Raw genomic sequence first — 24,738 nt, 5'->3', positions numbered from 1 at the left:
TCCTGCAGCTTAGACATTGCCATCCAATCCAGTCCGATCCAGTAGCGCAGACGAGATCTAAACTATTTTAGCCACCGTATCCAAACACATGCCCAAATGAGATGACGTTGGCGGGCTTGGTGGTGGGCGCCGAAAAATATTTTTGCTGCTGGTTGCAGTTCGCGGAGACAGGGAGTGCGCATTGCTTGCAGTAACGAAAGCAGTTCGCCATTGACGCGTTGACTCAACAAGGTCCTCGCCGTATCCGTGCATGCGGACACGAGCGGAGCGGGTACGAATACTCCACGGGAAACTAGCTTGTACGGTAGTGCAAGTGACCCGGCACTGATGGCGTGAGCTTTGTAGGCGACGCAATGCACAAAACTAGCAAGGGTTCGGTTCCATGCGCCAACAGGCACCGTGTTGCAATTAAACGGCGCCGATTTTCGCTGTACACCACCGAAACGCCAAAAGATTGTCATACTGTCGATGCATGTTTCGACTGCCGCTGGAACATCGCGACACATCGTCAGAAAAAAAAAAAAAAAAAACCGAAAGGGAACCACTGGCGAAGAAATGCTTGTGTACTTTCCACATGTTTGGCGTAAAAAGTTGCGTGCAGTGCACTGCTGGGGTGCAATCGAGGTCGTTCGGAGCGCGTTCAATTTCGCCGTGCACGGCTTAGGTCAACCGAGCACGGCAAAACTGAACGCGTACTCCGAACAACGATCTCCAATCGCGCCCCTGCACTCACCTACGCTGCTAATGTGTGTTACCGTATATACTCGCGTAATGAATGCACTATTTTCTCCCAGAAATCCAATGCAAAGTTGGGGGGGTGCGTTTATTATGTGGGGTAAATTTTCTGAGTAAGTGTTCTTTGTGAAACTGCTCCGAATTTGGGATTTAGTGCTCCAAAACGGAGTTTTTTTTTTTCCGTAACCTGCTCCAAATTCCTGCTCCAAAAGCAAGATTTTCATGCTCCAAAAATTGCTCCAGATCCTATTTTGGCTGTTGCACCACTGCGTATGCTTCAGGCATGAATTTCTTTGCCACGAGTGTCACATTGTGTTGTAGACTTTCAGTAGTAGCAGTTTTATTATCCAATACTTGATTACTCAGGCTCGGGAATCTAAGAACACCATATCACTTCTCACGTGATTTTGTCCTCTTTTGTTGATCACTGCCGTGTCATCATCAATACGTGGTTAGGCAACATCATAATAAGCTTCATACATAAATTTTTGTGTATCTCATCCACAGAGTTGCAAAATGTGTTTTGCAGCACAAGTGTGCACTGTTGCTTATTGCACACATTGAGACTAAGCTGACTGAAGTGTCAAGATGCAGAGCTTTGAGGCTACAGTAGCTCTTTCTAGTTCTAGTGCAGTAAATGATCTGAACATTCAGGCTAACAAAAGTGAACTTTAGCTAATAGGGTAACATCAAATGGCTCGTCACCAGGCCCTATAAGAAGTTATGCATTGGAATTTGTAAATATCCTCCATAGGAACATTCTAGCAAGAGAATTTTTCAAAATGGTTTAATAATAGCAGATAGAAGCAAGCTAAACGTGAGGTAATGGTGAAAAGAGGTGACGATCGCCTTGGCCCTATCTTGAAAGCAATCTGCCACGGGGAAAGTCCGCCGCGTGCCGTGTTTTCGCCGCGTTGAAGCGAGAGGCATTCCAAGACGAAGGTCAATTCACTTGCCGCGCTTCGACACTCCAGCGTTTTGACAGTTCGTTTCCGCTGTCAACGAGCGAGATGTGTTAATGTTTGCTTGTGCGCGCGTGACACCTTACATTTAGCAAGCGAATGTTTGCAAGTTTATACAGCCGATAAAACTGCTATCCTTACTTTGTATAGCGGTCTACTAATTTCCTATCGCATTCGATGCTTCACCTTTCAGGCGAAACTGCGACTTCTTTTATTCATCGTAGCTTCAGTGCATCAGGAGAAATATTTTCCAAATGACAGAAAGTTGTATTTCTGTTTAAAAGCATTAGGTGCGCGGTACTGTAAAGGACTTTTTTTTTTTTTTTGTCGCTCTAGGAAACTGAGTGTGCGTTACAATCGAGGGCGAGTTAGAATCGGGTAAATACGGTATTTTTTCCATTGTGGTCAGCGGGACGCCAAAAGAAATTCTTTATAAGCGGTAATTTGATATAGGCGACCACTCGAGAAAACCTAAAGCAGTCGAGCATTAATTGCGCCTCAACTGCGAGGAAGTCAAAATACAATGTACTATTGAGTGAAGCAAAACTTTATTCGGGTGCAAAATAGGAGGTGAGCTTTGGCTGTTTCCAGTTCTTACCGGGCGCGAGCAACCTCTCCTCTAATTTGACCAAGCATTGCACGAGGCCGTTGTCGCCGCCTATGCATTCAACCTTATTTGGCAGCAGGCGTAGGTATTCCTGCGTCTGCACTATAGTTGGCACTTTATGTGGCTCTCCGTTTGCCGGCTCTTCGTCCTCGTCACAGTGTCAATTATCTCCGCATCCGTCTCTGGGGCGACCACGGGAGCAGCAGCATCAGCCAACACGAATGTCTCGAAGTCGCCTTCTACCTCTTGGCCAGCAATTTTATGAACAGCCTCGTACAGATCGCTGCAAGTGCTGTCATCGTCAGGGTCGCTGACGACTGTGCAGGAAAAGCTAGCGTGCGTAAAGCAATTGGCGAACTTCGAAGGCGTGAGTTCTTTCCATGAAAAGTTCAGCAAATGGATCGCATGAAGTAAATCAATGTTGTACCTCTTGCTGACGTCATACGCGGTGAGCATGTGCGAAAAGAGCCTTGTGGTACAGCTTCCTGGTGGTCTCAATGATGCCCTTATCCATCGGTTGCAGTACCGCGGTTGTGTTTGCAGGCAAAAATTCCACAGTGCTCGCCTTGAGGTTGTCAATCTTCCCGTGGCTTGGACTATTCTCAATTATGAAAAGCACTTGCCGATTCTTTGCGTCAAACCGTCTATCCAGAAGGTGCACGTAGTCTTCAAAAATAGCAGTAGTCAGCCATGCTCGCTTGTTACTTCTGTAAGTGCAGTCCTTGGGAATAGTTGCAATTCGGAAGCACCGCAGCTTCTCCGCCTTTCCCCAGTATCAACAAGGGAAGCTTCCCCTCGCCTGTTGCATTGGCACCAAACAGCATCGTGACATGCTCCTTGCTCTGTTTTCCTCCGGATGAGGATCTGCCAGCAGTAGTGAACCTGCGATTCGGTAGCATCTTGTAGAAAAATGCAGCCTCATCTAGGTTGTAGATGTCTTTGTCTTTATACAGGTAGAGCTTGGAGCTGATGTTGGCGCCATACGTCTACAGTGTCACGGTTCATGGCTGCGCTTTCGCTAACGAGCGACTTTGAGGTCACGCCATGACGTTTCTTGAACCGCTCAAGCCAGTCATTGCTGCACTTAAAATCTTTATGGCCCATTTGGCGGGCGAGAGTTTCGGCTTTTGTAGTAAGTGCAGGTCCAAGTACGGGGAGATTTGCACTCATGGCTATCTTCAGGCACGGTAGAGGTGTACCTTCCACTTCGGGGTATTTCGAATTGTGATTCCTCTTTCTCTTCGCCGAGAAGCTCTTTTCAAAGCCATCCAGCACAGCTTCATTGTTTTTCAATACAGTTAATAAAGTAGACGGCGGTATGCCAAGTTCCATTGCGATGTCAGTTTTCTGCCAGCTGCCTTTTTCCACTTCTTTTATCAGCAGAACTTTCTGCTCCAGTCAGACATTCACCCGGAGACTGATGGAGCCATTTATGTAGACCACTGTAGACCACAAAAGTACACGCGAGGCACGCCTAATGAAGCACTCCGAATAAAACACAATCACATGGCCTGCAGGACGATCCAAACACATGCGCTGTCGCCACCAAAGTGACTGAACGCGGCGGGCGACGCAAAACTCAGAAGCTTCAAAGTGTCGTCAGGGCATCTCGCTTTCCTCGTCAGTGCACGCTGGTGATGGTGACGGTTGCAATGGCTGGCTTGGCATCGGCTTCATGTGTAGTGGAAGAAAGGCAATCGGAGTAGTGGAGACCAAGAAGCAGGAACCGTGGAAGGGCACCCGTTGGTGGAAGATTGTGCTCGGGAGGGCAGGCCGGAAGAGGGCAGCTTTGGAGGAGCAGCAACGTCAAACTGGCAGCAAGGAGGCGAGGGGTTGACATGAAGGCGAGTGAGAGGAGTGACTTGCGTCCAAACGGTTTGCAGACTGGAGAGCGAATGAGGAGGGGAAGGCAATGGCCGCGTTTAGAGGGGTTGTCACTGAAGATTACGAGAGTATTGCGCTGGAAAGTGCCGCAAATGCCATGGCTCAAGTCTGAGGTTGTGTTTGTTGTGCTCAAAAACCGCAGCCGTGGCCTCTTTGTTGAGCGTCCACCTTGGCTGTGGGAGGCTGCGGGTTCAAAACCACGCAGCCGCCTGTTAGCCACCGGTTATCTAAAATGGGCACAGGTGACCAAAATGCAAGATTGTGAAGTTTGCGATCGTGAAAACTGAACGGTTTTGCCAGGCGCTGAAACGTGCCTATTGGCATGTTTCAGCGCCTGAAGTGCTCCTTAGAGCGGTAAAACTTTGCTCATCGAGGGCACCCCATAGAATGTTCATCATCATCATCAGATTATATTTATGTCCACTGCAGGACGAAGGCATCTGCCTGTGATCTCCAATTACCCTTGTCTTGCGCTAGCTGATTCCAACTTGCGCCGGCAAATTTCCTAACTTCATCACCCCACCTAGTTGCAAGATTGCAATATATGCAAGATTGCTGCGCGACTGGCTGCTCCAGGCACTTAGCGTGTATTCGCGGGCTTATTTTATGCTCGGAAGCACACTTTTATGTAGCACGTATTGAGCCACAGAAAGCTATATCGGGAGTTTTTCATGTTGCTCTACAATTTTCTCATTGACACTTTTTATATAATTATAATATTTGAGAAGTTGATTAAATAATTAAGACTAATTATGTAATTAGGCGGAATGCAAAAAATAATCTGAGTATCGAAGCGATGGCAAACAACATACCTTGGTTCTGTTCACTTACGTGGTATTTGGATATTTTAAAATCTTGGTGCATTGGTGATTGGTGATAGGTGATATTGATGCATGATGATTGTCTCTGAGGAAATTGGTAATTCATTCTAATTAACGCTTATCGCTCTATCGTGGTCCTTCATTTTTTTTGCCGACCGTGTAGCTGCTAGCCTGCGGTTTAGGTTTTATATATAATTTTAGGCTGTGAGAATGTCTTTCCCATGATTCATAATTCAGTGCCACTTGCAGAACAAATTTTCTCGTACCAAGAAACTCTGAGTAGGGGTCAGTGTTTTTGGTTTTAGATTCTTTTGGAAAATTTGCCATTTTTCATTGCTGTTTTTCTGTCATATATCTATATATAATTTTTTTTTTGGGGGGGGGAATATTTTATTCACATGAACACTGTCTTGATTTGCATAATCCCAAAGCATAATAGCCAGTGTACTTCATTTTTCTGCATGCCACATTACCCTTGTATATTTTTTGTTAGAACCAAAATATGAAAGATTAATTTGGCACACTTTATTGTTCAGTTTTAATCAGAAACACTGGGCCTTACTTAAAGTTTTAGTTCAATGTTGAGCTTATTGGACAATGTGTTTCTTTTAGGGTGAAGATGGTATGAGCTGCCTGCACTTGGCTGCTCGGTGTGGCAGCCTGCAACTTTGTCACGTGTTCCTGGATGCAAAACTGCCTGTAAATGATCAGGTACTGTATTGTTTTAATTGTTTTCAATGCAAATTTTCAGCGTGAAATTACAGAGGCTCGCAGGTACAGTGTCATTATGGTACAATAACATTGCTGCAGGACAACCGTAATGGACAGATATAATTGTTTCAGCAGCCATCACAATGGCATGTTGCTAATGTTAACTAAGCCCCACCTCAAGTTCTTAATCTATATACAGTAGAACCCCTCTAATACGTTTTCTTTGGGACCATGAAAAAAGTGAACATAATACCTGGGAAACATATTACATGAACATGCTCTTAAAATCATGCGAATGGGCTGTTACATATTAAATAAAACAAAGGCACTATGCACAGCCCAGCCTCTAAAGGATTTATAGTCGCCAACAGCTTATGAAAACTTTACAGACCGCCTAAAAGTCCGAATAATCAGGAGTCTGAAGTATTGGATTCGGCACAGAATGAGTGACTTATTCTGTAATTGTCCGAAAAAAAGTGTACTCTCGGATGATAACTTTCAGGGATACCTTCACTTTCACAAGAATTTGCGTGACTAGCGCTAGGTGCATTGGTATCACAGTGCCAAAATCGCTTTTTCCCACCGACTCGTCCGGTGCGTGTAGAGGTGAAACACGTGAAAGTGGTGAATGGGCGACATTACCCACAAAGGCAATTCGCTTCTACAAACATGGCGTAGAAACACCCGACTCATCTCGAGCAATACCATACATAAATTGACAAAAACATCTAATTTTCAAGCATTCTGCCATTCCCAGGCCTTATTTCCTGCACTTTAAAAGCCGGAGTACATGGAGCGAATAAGCGGTGTCCGAGCGACGAATTTTGTCGGGCGGCGAACGACCCAATGGCCAGCGTCAAAAAATTTGTTGTCCGCCGCCGATCTGTCTGTCCAGACATTTTCGTCAGGCGAACGCCGCCGGAAGCATCTAGCGCGCAGCGGTGGACGACAGCCAATCAGGAGGCACTAGTTCCGGTCGCTATGCATGCTGGTCTCTCGCGCACGGGCCTTTTCGTGTCATCTGCAATCGTGTTGGTGTTGCCGTGTTTGCGTGTCTCTGCACCGATTGAGTAGGTCCCAGTATGATCTCTTGGGAATCGAGAGAGGCAGTGGAAGTGGCGCCAGGGTCAAATTAAAATCAGCACCGCTGGAGTACAACGAAAACCTTATTACAGCTTTTCTGGCTCTGTGCTCTGCTGCCTGCGTTGCCTCGCCACACGGTTAGCAGACAAAACTATTTCAGATTTTTTACACCGCAGAACGAGTTTTTGCAATAAATACACAATAACAAGATATTTATACGCCACGACTTTTATATGCCACAATGCAACATAACAGTGTATTGTTACTTCTTTTTATTTACGCGAAGCAGGGAGCCGGACCCGGCCACAATATACAGTTTTAATTCAACGCTAGCGTTATAGCGGGTTTAAGGGAAATAGTGTTATCGTCCTGCGAACGAACTTTGCAGAAAGAGAATTTTAGTAGCGTAGTTTACGTGCGAGACGCTATTCCATTACGCATTGAATTTCGCATTCATAGTGCACTTAAGTGATTCTATCTGTGTGTGCGTCCGGAAAGTGCGAGAGACAGCGCAATGAATGCCAGCAGCGCGTTGTATTCGTACATCTCATATCCGCCGATCTGCATCTGCGGGAAAACAGACAAGCAGTGCAAGCTGTCTACCACAGCCTTCAACAGAAATCTTCTGATCTCAGAGGCCGCATGCCGTCGTCACGCCTATCTCCCGACTTCCCCGATAGGTGGCGCTGGCATCGGAGATTTCTTTCGTTAAACTTAGACACGTTTGAAAAGAGAAGCGATCTCGAAAACTCCTCAAGGTTATCCATAATACTCTGCTGTCAAAGCGGTCTGAGACAAAGCGAAAGCCGTTTACGCAGTCATTTGCTACCAATGAAGTGAATTCTACAAGGACAACGCCAAATTCAGTTTGAAGGGGTCGGCCGGGACCGCCATCAACATGGCGGCAAACGCACGGCAGCGTTCGCCGCATGTATTGCGACACAGCGAACATCCTGCACCGTGTCGCCGTGTCGTTACTTGACGCGTGAAGTTCGTCGTAAAAGTTTGCTCCATGTATCCTGGGCTTAAGAGCAGAAATATGCAGGCGACTTCACGTTTTCGACACAACTTGTCCTCGGCCGAGACGCGATGGTACGCCAGGCACACAGAGGTGGTCACTACACAGGCTCCCAGCGAGACCATGTTAGACACTTGCAGAATGCCTTCTACTCGCACTCAAGACAAATGCGTGAGTGCAATACCAGTTTTCAGTCATGCAGAAGACAGAATTTTCGAGTTACAAGTTCCTGGTTTTTGAGCTTCTCGGTGTTATCGTTTGTGCGTTTTGCTGGCGCAAGCAACACACTCCTGTGTTGTCACTCTTGGTCATCGCTTATCGTGTTTTTGACACGCGTGAGTACCGAAAGAAGGCATAAGTTGTTGGGGGAAGTGGGGGAGGGGTGCATAAAAAGCGTCACAAACTTGGCCCCGTAAAATCAGTCCACACGAAACTAACCAACGTTAAAGTAACTATGCCATAGCAGCCAACCTGTCATTCGCTAACTGCGTCACAACGCCCTGGGTGGCCAGGGTGCTCAAAGAGGACCCCAAAGGTACTGAGATACGTTGCAATAATGTTGGGGCCGATAGAAAGCGTCACAAACATGTCCCAGTAAAATTCAATACACACAAAACTGCCCCACAACGTCCGAGCTGGTTTTCGCTAACTGCATCACAACGTCCTGTGTGGCCAGCAGGCCCAAAAAGTACTGAAATAAGTTACAATAATGTTGGGGCCCATAGAAAGCGTCGCAAACATGTCCCAGTAAGATTCAGTACACGCCAAACTAACTCGCCAATGGCCGAGCTGTTTTTTCGTAACTGCTTCACAACGCATGGTGCCGTACCCTTAAGCCTAAAATGCTTGAAATGCAGCACAGAGTGTCAAACAAGATTTCTCACTGTGCCAGGGTCCAATACGCTGCTGACAGTGGAGTTTGCTGGCGAGTTCCGCAATACCTGTCGCAGCAGAAGCGCAACTATGGGACAGATGGGGAATAGGCATGCTGTAAGACAGCGCAGTTCGCAGCTTTGAAGCTGGTCAGGGCACAGCATGGTATTCGTGTGTTCAATAAAAGAATGAAACTTTTTGAACCACGGGAGCCGATGCTTACGCTCTCTGTTCTGTGTCGTAGTCCTTGTTTAGTCGCCAGTCCTCAAATCAGCGGCGACTGTGTTTTTGATGCTCATCCGTTAACATTTCTAATGGCATCGCCGGATGCTTGCATCATTCTTCTGCCTGTCCGTATAGAGGCTTGACTAAGATGTCCACGTCGCCATGTTAGGGTGAGAAAATTGTTTAATAAATCGAGATTAACATAAAGTACATGTCTTCTTTAGATCGTTGCTCCGGGCAATCTGATGCCTCGCTCGATTCCCCTGCCAAAGCTTCATAGGCTTCATCGCCTCTCTGCTCTCACGCTGGTGGCCAGGGCAGGCTCCTGTTACTTCGGCATCCCAGGCGCATCCCAAGGTATGCGCCTGGGAGGTGCTATTCACATGGAGCAGTGGTGTATGGCTAACCGGACCTATTCATTCTGATTTGCAACTTGAGACAAGTTAATTCCATTCATATGTTTAAATTACGTTTCGAAAGCGGGATGCCTGTCACCGACTTGCGATATCACTGCAATGCATAATAATAATGCGCCAGTAGTTTACTGTGAGGCGACCCTATTACACAAATCCAGATTTATGTCTACTTTAACGAGCCCCTAAATCTTAGTTTTCCATTTCGCTTTCTTCAAAATGTGGCCGCAGTAGCAGTGATCCAGTGAAATGCATGGACATTTCAGGGGCGTGAATATAATGGGAACACTTCATCATTACCTCTATGCATGATTAGTCGCTTCTCGTGCTACAAGCTTCATCGTTATAACCGGTAGTACGGCATGGGGGCATTGTAGTAAGCGGGTTATTTCACTGTAGAAAAGATAGAAAAGTTGATGGTGCAGCAGCTTCTAATTGTTATAACCGATATATTGTTAAAACCGGTATCGTTATAAGTGGGTTCGACTGGAATGCATATGCGACTGTGGACAGTGGCACAAAATTTTCAGCGGTCCTGTGTGCTCCATTGAAAAGGAAAACTTGAGTGTAGAGCAGGTGCGAATGTTTTCCTGTGTCCAGTGTACAATTAAATTGCCTGGCTTTGCAGCAGATTACTTGTAGTTGGCGACACTGGCACCTTTCTACACATTCGCTCAGGGCGTTGGCATAGCTTCAGCCGGCACTTGCAGTTAGAGCGCCAGCAGCGTGAGAGCTGCGCACGAGTGTTCCCTTTTACAGTGGACCGCAGTGCACAAGAAGCAAAGTTTAGGCAGCCTGTGTTGTGAAACCCTGATATCTTGTTTTCTTTGCTAATGAATTACTTGGTACAGCATATTCCCACCATTTCCTTGTCCTGTTTTGTTCCTTTTTCAACTAAGACTACTCTATGCCCAATCAGCATGGCAGCTGCCTCCTTTCTATTATGACTTTATGCCAATCATTTTCAGTTTAATGGGAAAACTCGCCAAATAAAGATTTTTTAGCACACGAACCACATTTACTTGTTCATGTTTTACTTTATTTGTGCATATGTTTGATTTGGATACGGTATGTGTGCGACTCATGCAGGATGAAGGAGGATGGACACCATTGGTGTGGGCCACAGAGCATCGGCGAGTCGATGTGGTCCGACTTCTGCTATCCAAGGGAGCAGACCCAAACCTCAGGGATACTGTAAGTAACAACAGCTCTATTATATGCAAGTCCTACACTGTAAAAAAATGTTTGCTTCTTGTTGAAGATTGTGCTAAATACAAAAATTAACAAAACTTTGTTAAGTTTCGCAAACTTGCATACGTTGAATCCAGATAATCCAGATTACTGTTCATACCAAACAGTAGAAAAATCGCTCATGAAAATTTATTTTAGAACAATGGGAACAATGCTCGTTTGTGCTGAACTCCCACTTTGATACATTCAATTGAATGACACTTCGCACACTCCTGCAAGAGGGCTTTGCCTCAGCATTGCTTTTCGTCATAACCATCTACACAAGATCAGCCAGTCATGTACACAGGCTTCTATTGATTGGTGGTGCTGTCTGTGCTTGCGATGTGGCATTACAGTCAATGACCGATTTTCCGGACGCCCAATTTTTCGGACCTGCCCGATAACTCGGACGCTTTTGCGGCACCGCCACGTACCCCATAGAGTCCATGTAAAAAGCGTCTGAAATTTCGGCCACAAAAGCTTTCGCCATCCGATTTTCCGGACTTTCTGCCAGGACTGCAGGTCCGAAACGGCATTAATCGTAACCACTACTGCCGCCATTTTGATTATTTCGCCTCCTCGGACTGGCGCTCCTGCACGTAGATCCGCTGGCAGCCGTGGCCACCATCGCGGCAACGATAAGCCTAGCTACTTCGACGTTCGCTACCAAGCTTATTTCTATTCGATGCCGTGTTTTTCATTGAAACAATTCGCCGCTGTTAGCAATGGCGCCGACTCCGCCTTTGCATTCCTCGCCAATGTCTTGAAAGAGCGGAAAGCACGGTGCGTTGCCTAATACCGGTTCCCGAAAGTCAGCTTCGCCTCAATACAGCACTGTTACGCAGTGAAGCATGCGTGAAGTATTGCGGTGAAGCACATCAAGAGTGGGAAGGGGCAATTGTCACGGGACACGGTATGTTTTCCTTAATTATACCCGCGGGCACCCGCCGTCTATCACAGTATGAGCACTGATACACCTAATAAGTGTACTGGCAGGACTTAAGAGATATTTCGGACGTGCCTGTGGCAATTTGAGCCCTTGGGGGCAGTAAAAGGCATGCACTCATTTTTTTTGGACTGCCTGATTTTTCAGACGTTTTCACGACCCCTAGAAAGTCTGAAAAATTGGACGTTGACTGTAATTTGTCACTACAATGCCAAATGCACAGGATGTCAGAAGTGGTGCAGCAGAGGGGAGCCAGGCTTGTAGTAACATTCAGAAAAGAGGAGACTTCTCTGTGTGAAGCCCAGTTTGCTGATGAGAATTGTGGCAATGGTCAATGTGAGCCTCTGTGCATGGCCCCTTCTCTACAATCCACGTGCTCAATCTGTTTTCTGGAGAACCGCTTTCATGTTTTAAGTAGGGGTTTGCAAAGACTGAATACAGTCGAGCCCCGCTAGAACGAAATTCCAGGACACGTGCAAAATTTCGTTGTGGCGGAACTTCGTTGGTGCGAGATTGGTATGTATATACGTACGCCAAACGGCAAAGCCGTGAACGAAACCAAAACCATCATCCAGGAAATCTTCGCGATGGCGTGGGGGCAAAGGTTGAGATGTACCGAAGGCAGTTGATAAAGTGTCAACTTCACGAGAGAATGCATTTCGCGCTGCTGTTGGAGCATTTTTCGTACATTGCGGCTGACGCCTGACCCAACGCGCGTGCCTGGCCGATCGCTAAACTCATTTTGCGACACATGCATCGTCGCAATGAAGCGGTTGGAATTACAGTTTAACCTGCTTATAACGAACCTCCATATAACGAATTCCTGGATATAATGAAGTTTTTCTATTCCCCGCCGTTACTCCATAGAAGCACATGTATTTAGACCTCTACGTAACGAAGTGGCAGCGAGAGACCCCCTCGAAATAAAAAATTTTCCCGCCGACAACCTAGAGATTTCGCCCCAAATTTTGTCATTTTTGCGCAAGCAGGAACTGGAAGCACCTTCTCCGCTGCGACGGAATGCGAAGCGGCGGCGTTGCGCTTGGCGTCCTTGAATTCACAGCGACTGTGAGGCAAGAGCGAGCGCATGTGCGTGAAGTGGGCCTGCATCCCTCAACCCGGCGATCTTGCCGCCGCGGGCGTGACCTTTCCCCCTCCCTTCATTCAAACCTGATCACGCCGCTTGCTGCAGCTGGCCTAGCCTGCCAAGCCGGCACTCTTCTTTTCCTGTTGCTGAATCATGTTGCCGAAGGAAAAAATTTTTTTTTTCAAAGCGCTGGCAGCACCACTCTTTGGTTATGGTGCATCCAGACGAAGGACCGAATCCGGATTTGCAGGGCCGGACGGCGCGTCACGTGACCTCACATCAGCGATTTGCCTCGTCCGCGCCTCGTCTGGGAGCCGCGCGGACGGATAACGTCAAGCCGTTTTTCACATCCGGATTCTGGCGGGGTAAAGGCGCCGCTTTAACTTTTAAACACGCAGTGTCTGGCAACCAGTACACTTCTCTCCTGCTCGAGGACAGCCGCATTGCAGTCAGCATCAGTACACTTGGTTTGCTGGCGCCTGGTTTCAGTCTTTCATAGCTCCTGGTATGAACAATGAATTTGTGCGATGATGCCGCCTTTTATTTCAACCACATCGTGGAAGCGTTTCCCACTTTGTGGGACCTCAGCCGTGCAGATTATGCGGACACCGTCACAATCAGGGAATAGTGACTCTCCTGCAAAAAAAAAAAAAAATCTCAGTCAACTGCTCGTTAGCAGACTACAAAAAAGTAGGATGTGTACAACTACATCTGATATCTGGTTGTTTCAGAGCAGTAAATGAATAGAGTAGCAGCGAAAACCAATCACACTCAGTGGTGTAGTTAAGTGTAAAGAGATCAATATTATCTTATGCATGTTTATGCAGAAAGTCGGTGCCGACAGCAAGGCCATACAAAACTTGTGCGCACTCGTGATACCCCTTCCACGTGAACCCTCTGGATCTGCGTTGAATATTTCGGGCGCGATTGAGCTTGTACACTACCACACGAACGCACTTAAAGACACTTGTGTAGCGGCCTTCGATCAGCACCAAGCTCAGTTTTCAACTGATATACATTTACCACGGCGATCTCTGTAATAACTTGGAAACGTGTGATACTTACTTGAAGCAAGGTACCGCAGTGTGACCTGCAGCACGGTGTAAGAGTATATTTCTTACACCGTGGTTTCCGCTGATATAGAACGGCGCATGACGGTATCCTCCCTTCGTATGCGGGGCCCCACGCGCGAAAGCCAGTTGCAGAAACTTCTCTCTGCTTACACGAAGCAGCCTCCGGTATTCGTCGAGGTCACTCTTCAGGAGCCCTTCGTAGAGCAGGTTTTGGACCCCCAATTATTTCCTTCCCATCCAGTCTTTCCGCCAACAACGCCGTTTTCGTGGAAACAAATCAAAGTCCTCGTCAATCTCGAACAGAACAACAGCCATCGCGGCCAAACGTCGCTTTTTGCTGGCCGACATTTTGTAGGAAGAAACTCTCAAACCAATCTGCTGTTAGCCAGCGCAGAGGCTGCGGTCGAGAGTAATCCGGCTCGGTGGCGCTGTCGTCTGCTAGGGCTTCGTCCGCCGTGTGGATGCGCCTGCAGCCGGATGGTCCGTGGCATAGTCGTCCGCGTCCGCTAAAAATCCGGATTCGGTCCTTCGTCTGGATGCACCATTACTGCGCAAGTCGCTGCGCTTCACTTCACTAACCTGACACTAGGTGACACTATACAACGCTACGACGCCATCGCTCGCTCTTCGTTTCCGACGCCTCGCGCTTGTGCGAAACGACACGCGTCCACGCATCCAGTAACTGGTGTGACAGTCCAAGGATGAGTGCTTTGACAAAGAAACGCAAGATATTGACCTTGTCTGCAGTTTGCTTTGAAGATCAGCCCGCGCGGGTGCACACTTTTTCCACCTCCTTTCTCCCCTCCCCCGCCGTGCCTAGCGCTGAAGCGCGCTTCCCCCCCCCCCCCCTTTCTCCCTCGTGCGCGCGAGATTGAGTCGCCTGACCCCCGCGAGCTTTCACTCACGCACACAGCGTACGGCGCGTGGCGACGATGTTGCCGTGTTTGGACTTTATACAAGCAACCTCAAAGCGATGTCCACGGTGACGGCAGAAATGCGCTTCGCAATAAAATGTGCTTCTGCGCGGTTACTACTTCGACGGCGACAGCGAACTCGCACCCCGTACCAGCAGCTTCTCCGCGTTACCGGAAACTTATCTCGAAGGCCATGCTTTTGTGCACGGCATTCAGCAACAGCTGTACGAGCTGGAAGTATGTCATGGTGGCCATGTTGTAAGTTCATTATCGCTGGCGACTGTCGTCTGGGCGTCACAACTTGAGAATCGAACGTCTGCGCACATAAGATTTTGCCGATTTTGTGCCTGTGCGTGTACAACAAGAAAAATAGTACGCACTAACCGTTTGGTGGGCAATGAGCAACTACGGCTTAAGCGGTCAGCCAATACATGGGGTTCAATGGGGGCTGGGTGGGGGAATCTTCGCGACTACGTTTAAACCAAAATTGCGCATTAAGCGGGTACGTATTAACGAGGTTTGGCTGTACTATCCTTACTTCGTATAGCTGTCTGATAATATGCTGTCGCAATCGATGCTTCGCCTTTCGGGCGAAACTGGGACTTTTTGTTCATCGCAACTTTAGTGTATTGGGAGTAAATATTGAGCGATAGTACATACGGTAAGAGTTTCTTTTTCGGATTCTCGTGGCGAACCTGCATATAACGAAATCCTCTTTATAACGAAGTTTTTCAGGAATTTGTCAATTTCGTTATATCCAGGTTTAACTGTATCACAGTTTCACTGCATATTGTTACGGGGAGATTATATATACAATGGATATATTTACAAGATAAGGCGCACAACGCTACAGCAATGGTTCAGGAGAGCACGTGCACACCAGAGAAGCCACGCCGTCGTCATCGTCTAAGCACCGACCACAGAATCGCCGCTTGTGACATTGCCTGCCGGTGGCAGAAGCACCGTCCCGGTGCAATTGGGGCCCGGGCCGAGAGTGGTACAGTTTAAGGCGCGAGACAATATTTATGAAAAAGTCAGCAAGCTTGGCAAGCTTGCACTTACCGGAAGTTTTATTTCCAGAAGTCGGTCAGCCTTGATTTCTTATGCTTCACGGCAAGCAAAGGCGTTATGCGAGTCTCACAGTCCGTTAAAAGAGCCATCGCAATGTCATTGTCGTGGGTTCTGATAACTTTTCTGATGAGGTGAAAAGGATCCATTACTTTCAAAGCAGTCGCCGGAGTCAGTGGGTCTAGCGGATGGTCATTTTCTCCAGACGACGAGACGTTAGCATCTTGTTGACAACAGTGGCTGCGGTGCGGCCGCTTGGGCGCTATCTTGAAAGCAATCTGCGACGTGCACAAAGTGAGCGCTTGTGCGGGCCTCATCTTCAAAGATCTGTGATGTGGGCAAAGTGCAACTAGCGCCGGTAGAGTCGTGTGCGCTGTGCTTTCGGCATTTAATTTGCGGTGAAGCGAGAGACAGCATGAAGGTCAATTCGCGCGCTGCTATTGCCGCGCCTTGTCACTCCAGCGTGTTGACACCGAGTTTCCGCAGTCATCGAGCGAGATGTGCTCATGTGTACCTGTGCGTGCGTGTGACACCGTGCTCGGTAATTTAATTAGCGCGGTGAAGCGAGAGACGGCACAAAGGTCAATTCGCACGCTGCTATTGCTGTGCCTTGTCACTCCAGCGCATGGGTTCTCAAAGTGGGTTCCGCAGGCCCCTGCTCGGGGTTCCGCAAGCCACTGATAAATTTTCCGTGATCCCGCGCTCGCCAAGTGGCTAAAACGGTGAACATGAGGTGCGCTCGATCCACACAACCTCATTACCCATGCCTGCCCGAATATCAAAAAGCACATCACAGTGCGTAACGGCAACGCGCGAACTGCGCAATAAATCCGCAACCAGCTTGTAGTCACGCAACCTCCGAAAACGGGCAGCCATGGGCAGCGTGCCTAAGCTTTCGCACTTGAATCTCGGAGGCCATAACTTAGCACCATGCGCATTTCTCCCGTTTGTAGACAGGGTAGGAGCCGATTGCGTGCGGACGGACTCGCGCGATAACAGCAGCGATAGTACGGCACCCTAGAAACTTCCGGTCACGGGCCTTATCAGTCTAATGTGCTAATCACTCCTGTTAATCTACATCATCACACACTCCTGCTAATCTATATCACCACCATTGCCTTTCTTGCTTGCTATATTTAGTGGACTACGTCATTGAGCCAAACCGGAAGCCGTCCGGGGCGTATGTTTGTAAATAGCGAAAAGGTCTATACGTCGGCAGAATAAAAAATAAGTAAATGTGCGGAGCACCGCAAAAGCGCCGCAAAAGAGCAAAAACGGCGCTAGCGTCCAAAAACGAAGCGGCGCAGTCCGCATCGCTAGGGTCCTCAGTGGCAATCGTACGTGATAGGTGACTAGCAGCAATACTGGAACGCTTCGTGTCTAATTGTGCTCTCAAAGCCTTTATTCTTCCGTTATTCGCCGCGCGTAACACCGCGTTGTCGGTTAGCCACGTGCCTTCACAAGTGCGTAGTCGCCATCTATGGTCGTGTCGATAGCCACCAGTTTCGTCCGCAGCGGTTACAACAAACAGTAGTTTCGTTTTGACTCTGTGCGCGTGTCGGCTGCGTACGGTCGCCATCCATGATCACGTCGATAGCGACTGCGGTTGCATGTGCACCTGTTGCAGCAAACAAAAAATTTCGTTTTGACTTGGTGCGTGCATCGGCCGTCTGCCTTTTGAACCACAAGGTCGCCGTCCATGATCACGTCGATAACGGCCGCGGTTTCGTCTGCAGCGGTTGCGGCAAACAGTAGTTTCGCTTTGACTCAGTGCAAAGCTGTCGAAGATGAAGAGCACCGGCTACATCGTGATGGACGGACAATTTGTTGGAGACCAGCTCACTAGCGAAAAAATAATCGAGATGTGCGTGCGGTAGTGAAAAGTGCCTCAGATTAAGACCCGCGCCGCGGCCGCTCTGCGAAGGATATCGCGAGGCCTTTGCCGCTGCTATCTCTAATCAGGCATGAGATGAGAATTTCAGCTTCTGCACTGCTCTTGTGCGAAATACAAGCAAGACTTGCTGATTGATTCAGTAAATAAAAGCATGTTGACGTAGTAAGCATTCACTTGTTGTTTTCTTGATACCCTGGATAATTGGACATTTGGTTAATCAGGACATTTTAATTTGGGGGGCGGGGGGTTCCTTGGCGCTTCATGGAATTGTTTCAACAAACATTTCACGTGAAATGTTTGTTGAAACAATTGGCAATGTTTACACCGGTCAATACGCGATTGTCCACTGTAATTTCAACTGGCATGAGGTCTTTCTTGCTGCGTCCCAGAACACTGTTTATAGCTTTCCAAGTAGTATCTGGGTTTCTAGCACTGATACTAGAAAACAAGTTTTCGTAATACGCTATCTTTGGTTTTCGAAGCTCACTGTTAAGTTTATTTTTAAGTGCTTTATATTCCTTCAATAAACCCTCCACCCGAGATCGCAAGAACGCATGAAATAGCTTATTTTTCTTGTTTATCATATGCCTAAGAGCACGTGTGACCCAAGGTTTTCTTATTTTCTTTGATGGTTTAAACCCTCTAAAAGGAAAATGAGACAGATAGATATTTGTAAACGTTTCTATAAACTTTAGGTACGCTTCATGAACGTTTCTTATAGCATAAACGAAAGACCAGTCATGTATACTAATAGCATGCTTGAAAGCCTGCAATGCCTCATCAGAGATATGCTGAACTATGATAGTCTCATGCTGATATTTCTGTTGCATTTGTAAAGAACTGTATTGCATGAACACTGGACAATGATTGCTTATATCAGATGAAATAGTACCCGCGTTAGAAACAACTGTGTCAGCATTTGTAATCAGTAGGTCCAATAGCGATGAACTCGATACTGTGATAAGAGTTGGCATTGATATTACATTTGTGAAACCATTGAAGGCATGACATAAAATCGCATGCTCTTGGAGTGTCTTCCAAAATGTTAAGGTTGAAATCACCTCCGCATACAAGACGAAATTTACTTGCACATATATATTCCAAAAAAGACTCAAACAAATTCAGAAATTTCATGATGTCGCCAGCTGGAGGGCGGTATACCACAGCTATAATTTCGATGTCACTTTTAAGTACTAAAAATTCAAAGTCATCAGTAATTAAAGAAAATTCAGATAAAAGCTCATATGTCCGACAATCTTTCACAAGGATACAAACACCACCACCTCGTCGATTTTGACGATTAATAAAAAAAGGTGTATAACCGTCAAGATAAAGCATATCACAGCCATCGTAGTACCAAGTCTCAGTTATCATGATTATGTTGAACTTAAACAAGAACTGGTTAATGAAACATGTGATTTCATCTTTCTTTCCAATTGCGGAGCGTGCATTTAAGTGCAAAACAGAGTTATCTAACTTAGTCTGTGGGGGAACAGAATGTGGTAGAGCGAAATTATGATAGTTCATTTTGATTGTTTTACTTTGGTAGCTGTGAAACGCTGAAAGCTTCTATTAGATAATTTTTTCAAGGTCAACTTCACGGGCGATCTCTATGGTACCGGAATCGTCAGACTTCCGTGCGAATATTTTCCCATTGAAAGACCAAACGGATTTCCAGTGCTTCTCATGCTTGCGCTTCACCGCCATGCCAAGCAGGCGCTTCAGAGCAGGGCAGAGGTGCTCATTTACGTAGATTTACGTAGAGTGCTCATTTACAGGCACTGCTCGGGCTCATTTACGTGAGCCCGAGCAGTGCCTGTCTTCCTTTCTTGGAGACGAAGAAGTCCAAGTCTGGCGTCTGTTACCGATAATTGCTTCTTGGCTGATGACGCCTAGGTGTTTGATGATGGCCCCATCGTATGACCGCAAAGTGGTGTTGCTGCGTTTGACAGGTGGCATTGGCCGCAGCTTCCTGTAGGCTGAATACGGTATGAGGTTAGCTTGAGATCCCGTGTTGACTTTGAATTTGAGTTCGTCGCCGCCAAGGCTCGCTATCACCATCCAATCTCGTTCATTCCGTATGTTACCGGTACACACATCTAAAATTTCAAAGTTGTTGCCATCACCGTCATCTCATCTTGGAGCTCATCTACGCGCGCCGCTCTTCTGCAGCAAACAGCAAAGTGATTCCTTGCGTTACAGATTCTGCAAGTTTTGCCATAAGCTGGGCAGTCGCATGGCCTGTGTTCTCTGCCACAACGTGACCATTTGAACATTTTTGGATGCTTGGTTGAGATCCGAGCGACATTGACTGGATCTACTTGGTTTACTTTATCCACCCATGCTTCGCATTGCAAAGCAGCTGCCTCTGATGCCTTGCATGTTTTTTCGGCTTTGGCCACCGTGAGCTCGTTGTCTTGCAGGAGTTTGACCCGGAGGCTGTCATTGATAATGCTGATCACAATGTGGTCGCGAGTCATGGAGTCTGTTAGCTCTCCGAAATTGCACGATCGGGCTTGCATCCTCACGTCTCCTGCGAACTGTTCAAAACTCTCCCCCGCTGTTTGCATCCGCTTCCGGAACAGATACCGCTCGTAGACTTCGTTTGTTTGAGCAGCCCAGTATGCGTCAAACTTGACTACGACGGTCTCGTAGTCTTCTTTGCTTTAACCTTCGCTGAAGGATAAGTTGTTGAAAACTTCTAATGCGTCCTCCCCTGCTAAGCTCAGTAATACTGCTGTCTTCGCTGCCTTGCTCAAGGGTTTGTCATGCGGCTTTCTTACCGTGAAGTAGAGCTCCAGCATCTGCTTAAACCGTTGCCAATTCTTGCCCCTATCACCTGTCATGAGTAGTGGTCCCGGTGGCTTCAGCACATCCATGTCTGTTCCTGGGTGCGCCCGAGGTTCTGCTCCCACTGGATAGTGTTGCACCGGGCGGCCACTTCTGACACCATGTAACGTTCCGTGCGTTACGGGCGTGTGCGAAGCATCGACCAGGCCGACATGGTGAAGGGCGAAAAACTGCTTGCGTCCTTTATTGCACTTGCTTATAAAGACACGCCAAGAGCAAAGAAGGAAAAGTAAAGAGAAAGGGCACGGCTCGTGCCGAGTAGAAATAATGACGTGGGTTGCGCTGGTATGCGTACTATCAGATCACGATACAGTTGGCAAGCCTTCTTCTAACAGACTATCAACTGTAGGAGCAAGAACAGGACCCAAGAGAAGGCCGATAAGCTGCAAGGTGTGCCCCAGTGCACTGCAACGATATCGTACAGAAATAGCGCAGAATAGGGAGTAGGCAATGCAGCCAATGCACGAATAATATTTAAAATGTCTTAAATATTTAGTCTGAAATTTATAGATGCAGCCCTTACATGGATGTGAGCCTTGCACAAGAATATGCACTATTTCACTAAACTGAGGGAACAATTCATGTTGTGCTATGGAAGTATCTTTAAAGACATTTTTGAAGATTGCTTCACAATCAAGCTTCATCAAAGTTGAAACAAAGTTCAACTATCTTTTTTAAACTAGTAATACTATCAGTGATACTGACTAACAGTGGATGAAGAAGGGAAGCCTCAGTTTGGAGCTAACATTTAAATCAGGACAAAGGCACGGCCGTTTGGTGAAACGTGGGCTCCAGGCTGAAACATCTCTTGTTTACCCACTGTTACTCAATTTACCGTTTTCTCTTACCAACTGTATTGAATGTTAATTAATCAGTCAAATAATTTGCTACATGATACGAGAAGATGAAGTTCATCTGCCCCTTTTCTGGTATTTTTATTTATTTATTTATTTCTGTTTGTCTGTTCTGTTTGTATTTATGTATTGCTGTTTGTCCGATTATAATAATTTACTGATTCAACTTGCAACTGCTGTGGACCTGTTATGCTTTGTTCACTTAAGGCTGTTAGACATTGCATTAGTTTTTGTGTTCTAAATGTTCTTGCTGTGGGAATTATACACTTCCATGTGTACATGTAGTATCTAGACTTGAGTTCATTGTTTCAGAAGCAGCAAAGTTATTTTGTACTTGTGGTGATCAGAAAATTTCTTTTCGCCCCTTGATCAGGAGGAAAACACAGCACTACACTGGTCTGCCTTCTCAGGCAATGTGGAGATTTCGTGGATGTACCTGGAGCGCGGCTGTGATCCCAATGCCAGCAATGAGCGTGGTGACACCCCTCTGTTAGTTATTGTACCACTCTGATGCTACATTATATGGATTGTGAAAATTTTGGCTAGAGAAGTTAAAATGACTATCGTATCACCTTGTGATTTCTATAGTCAGTTTCAGAGGTAACTTGAAAAAAATTGAGTATCGAGCAGAGAACAGGATGTTTCAGCGAACACTTAAAAAATTCCTAAAGGTTTCCTGTGGCAGATAACACGATTCTAGTTCATGGGCTGGTCGACTAGCTTGCACAAAAAATTAAAATTGCTAATCGACTAATTAACATAAATTTACTAATAAGGTTTTAACCATTTACATTTTGGCCCACATTGCAAGGCCTCCTTAGAATGAATTTTTCAGGATGACACCAGTTTTAAAGTATTTCCCAAAAATGCATTGGCATTGCAGTAGTTTCTTTCTTAACAAAACATAGTTTTATGCATTAACCCTTTAACTGGCAGCCCAAAAAAATTGTCGTCCTAACAAAAACATCTTCAAAAACTAGATAAATTCAAATATTAGTTCAACAGCTAGTGGTACTCACAAAAATGTTTATCGTGAGCAGCAACATAGGTTTTGGTGAAGGAACGGGCAGACTTAGTAGTTCTCTTCTTAGCGCACGTGTTGGTCGTATTCTCACCATTGAGAAATTTTGTTTGTTTGTTTAAGCAAGCACTTATCTTTTATTTGCATAATGGTACATCCGAAGAACACACATTCACCTTGTCAAAGCAAGTACCAAACACCAGTCTTGTACATTACCTTTGACCGGCAGCTTAAGAATATTTTTGGCCTACTGCATCGCGCTGATTTACTGAAGAAACCATTTCATATTACATTTCGTATGTGTCTGTGGAATATGAAAAAGAAATAAAGCAATAAAAATGCTTGGCCAAGTCTTTCGTATCATGCCAGTTAAAGGGTTAAAGCACAATACAGTCAAATCTCGATAATTCGAACTCGAAGGGGCCCGAAAATTTGTTCAAATTAAAAGAAGTCGAATTAAAAGAAGGACTTACTTTTGACGTATTTGTGCACCATAGCGCTACATATGAACGGTGCGAGTCGTGAAATATCGTGGCGTGCAAGCACATAGCGAGCGAGGGCCATGAAACTGCCCACGCCGGCCAACGCTCGCATCTCGATAGCGCCTCTTCCTCTTCACAACCACTCTCTCTCTCTGTCTGTCTCGCATCCCGATAACTGCAGTGAATGAAACTTCGGGGAGCGGGGCGACGCGCACGTGCGGACACCGTCGAAGGTGAGGGAGGAGGGCGGTAGGGAAGCGCATTTGGCCTCGGCAACCCCATCGCTTCGGTGGCTCCCCTCGCCCTCCCTCTCAACTCTCTCGTAGCTCCCTCAACTTCGACTGTCTCTGTGCGCGCCCCCCGCCGTGCCGGCGCCGCCGCTCCCGCCGGCCCGGCACCAGCTTAGCTCGCTCCCCGAAGTTTCGTTTTCTGTCGTTGAAGCGAGCGTTGGCCTGCGTGGGCAGTTTCGTTGGCCGGACTGGGCCTCCGCGTTGCTTCCCTCTGCACCACAGCTGCAGCGTTGGCCGAGACGTTGGCACGTACACGCTTGTTCCGGCGCAACGCAGAAACGGTGACCTTACCATTTGAGAGAGTGAAATTTTCGCCGCGTTATTTTTTTCCTTCTTTTTTATTTCTCCGCACGCCGTTGAGGGGTCTCTCCTAAGCTTTTGCTTTATGGCGGTGTCGGAGCAATGCCGGTCCGAGGCGCCACCACGTGTTTGGCGTGCTGCTGAGAACATTGTCGGTGCGCGGTTATGTTTGAATTAACCGTCGCAAATGCTTTCGCGTTCGAATTACCGAGCGTTTTCGCCCATTGGAATACACATAACTTTGACGGGACCACAGCGTCAGTTTGAATTAATCAGAAGTCCAAATTAAGCGTGTTCGAATCAACAAGATTCGATTGTGTTAACTGGAACGCCAATGCATTTCTCTGCAAAGTTCGGGAATTAATATCACGAAACTAGTGTCATCCTGAGAATTCGTTCCAAGTGAACTCGCCTTGCGAACCCCATGGCTACAATTTGTAAATTGCAATATGGGCCATAAGGTTGTTAATTAGTCGATAATGCCTTTCAATTTTTTGTGCAAGTAAGGTCCGCCTCTTTGAGTAAACCACCTCATTAGCTAGAATTGTGCTATCTTCCATAGACAACCTTTAAAAATTTTTGAAAGTGTTCGCTGAAACACCTGGTATCTATTGAGGCTAGAATACCAGCCAAGCTCAAAGGGGGGGGGGGGGGGGATTGACAAAGAAAACCTCTTGCATTTTAAATGAGGAAGGCCCACCTTTGTCATCTACCCCCTAATTTTTATTATTATGTAAAGCTGTGCTGCTTGTCATCCATTGTTAAACCCCAAGGAAGAGGCCAAGTTGGTCCTGAAAAGTTGGGTGGGATAAAGACCAGTTTTGGTTGGAAACATTCACTTTGTAATTAAGCCAACCATGCAGATATTTCTGTCAAAATGTTTATAGTTTCCAGCATCTGACACTGCACATTCTCTGCCTTTCTCTTTTCAAGGCACGTGGCTGCAAGGCAGGACAACTATGATGTGGTGGTGTGAGTATTTATGTTCAACCTGGTATTGTGTTTCAAGTGGTCATTGACGGGGACCTTTGATCCTAGTCTGTGACATTCTGTATGTTCAGGTTGCTGCTGAACCACAAGGCTCGGTTTGATGCTCCAAACAAGCTTGGTGACACACCATTGGCAGTAAGTAAAATTTGATAGTAGCTGCTAGTCCTGAGCTTTCCTTATTTGTCTTTCAGTTCCACTTTTTTGCTAAACCAGTATTACAGCAATAGCCACCCGCCATCAGAGGTGTCTTGTGAAAGAAGAAAAAAAAAGGGGGGGGGGGGGGGAGAGGGGGGGAGAGGGGGGAGGCATGTGTTAAAATTTGTCTAACCACTGGAACAGCTGTGCCAAAGTGCACTAAAGTAAGCATGAGAATAAAGCCTCGTTTCGTTCAAGCTGCCTCACTGTTG

The 24,738-nt window shown here is 46.7% G+C and overlaps 1 protein-coding gene across 1 annotated transcript in view; it reads left to right on the top strand.

Annotated features, from left to right (window-relative positions):
- The window catches only part of LOC119433159 (histone-lysine N-methyltransferase EHMT1-like), a 135,626-nt gene that overhangs the window by 57,932 nt on the left and 52,956 nt on the right, over positions 1–24,738 (top strand). The window contains exons 11-15 of the mRNA XM_037700298.2: positions 5,622–5,720; positions 10,422–10,526; positions 21,622–21,737; positions 24,275–24,313; positions 24,403–24,466. Coding sequence (XP_037556226.1) covers positions 5,622–5,720; positions 10,422–10,526; positions 21,622–21,737; positions 24,275–24,313; positions 24,403–24,466 — 423 coding nt within the window. The remainder of the gene's footprint in view (positions 1–5,621; positions 5,721–10,421; positions 10,527–21,621; positions 21,738–24,274; positions 24,314–24,402; positions 24,467–24,738) is intronic.

The sequence above is a fragment of the Dermacentor silvarum genome, chromosome 1 (assembly GCF_013339745.2).
Source record: "Dermacentor silvarum isolate Dsil-2018 chromosome 1, BIME_Dsil_1.4, whole genome shotgun sequence".
In the NCBI taxonomy this organism is placed as follows: Eukaryota; Metazoa; Arthropoda; class Arachnida; order Ixodida; family Ixodidae; genus Dermacentor; species Dermacentor silvarum.
The sequence above is the reverse complement of the archived record's forward strand: the minus strand, read 5'-3'. Positions and strand labels throughout refer to the sequence as shown.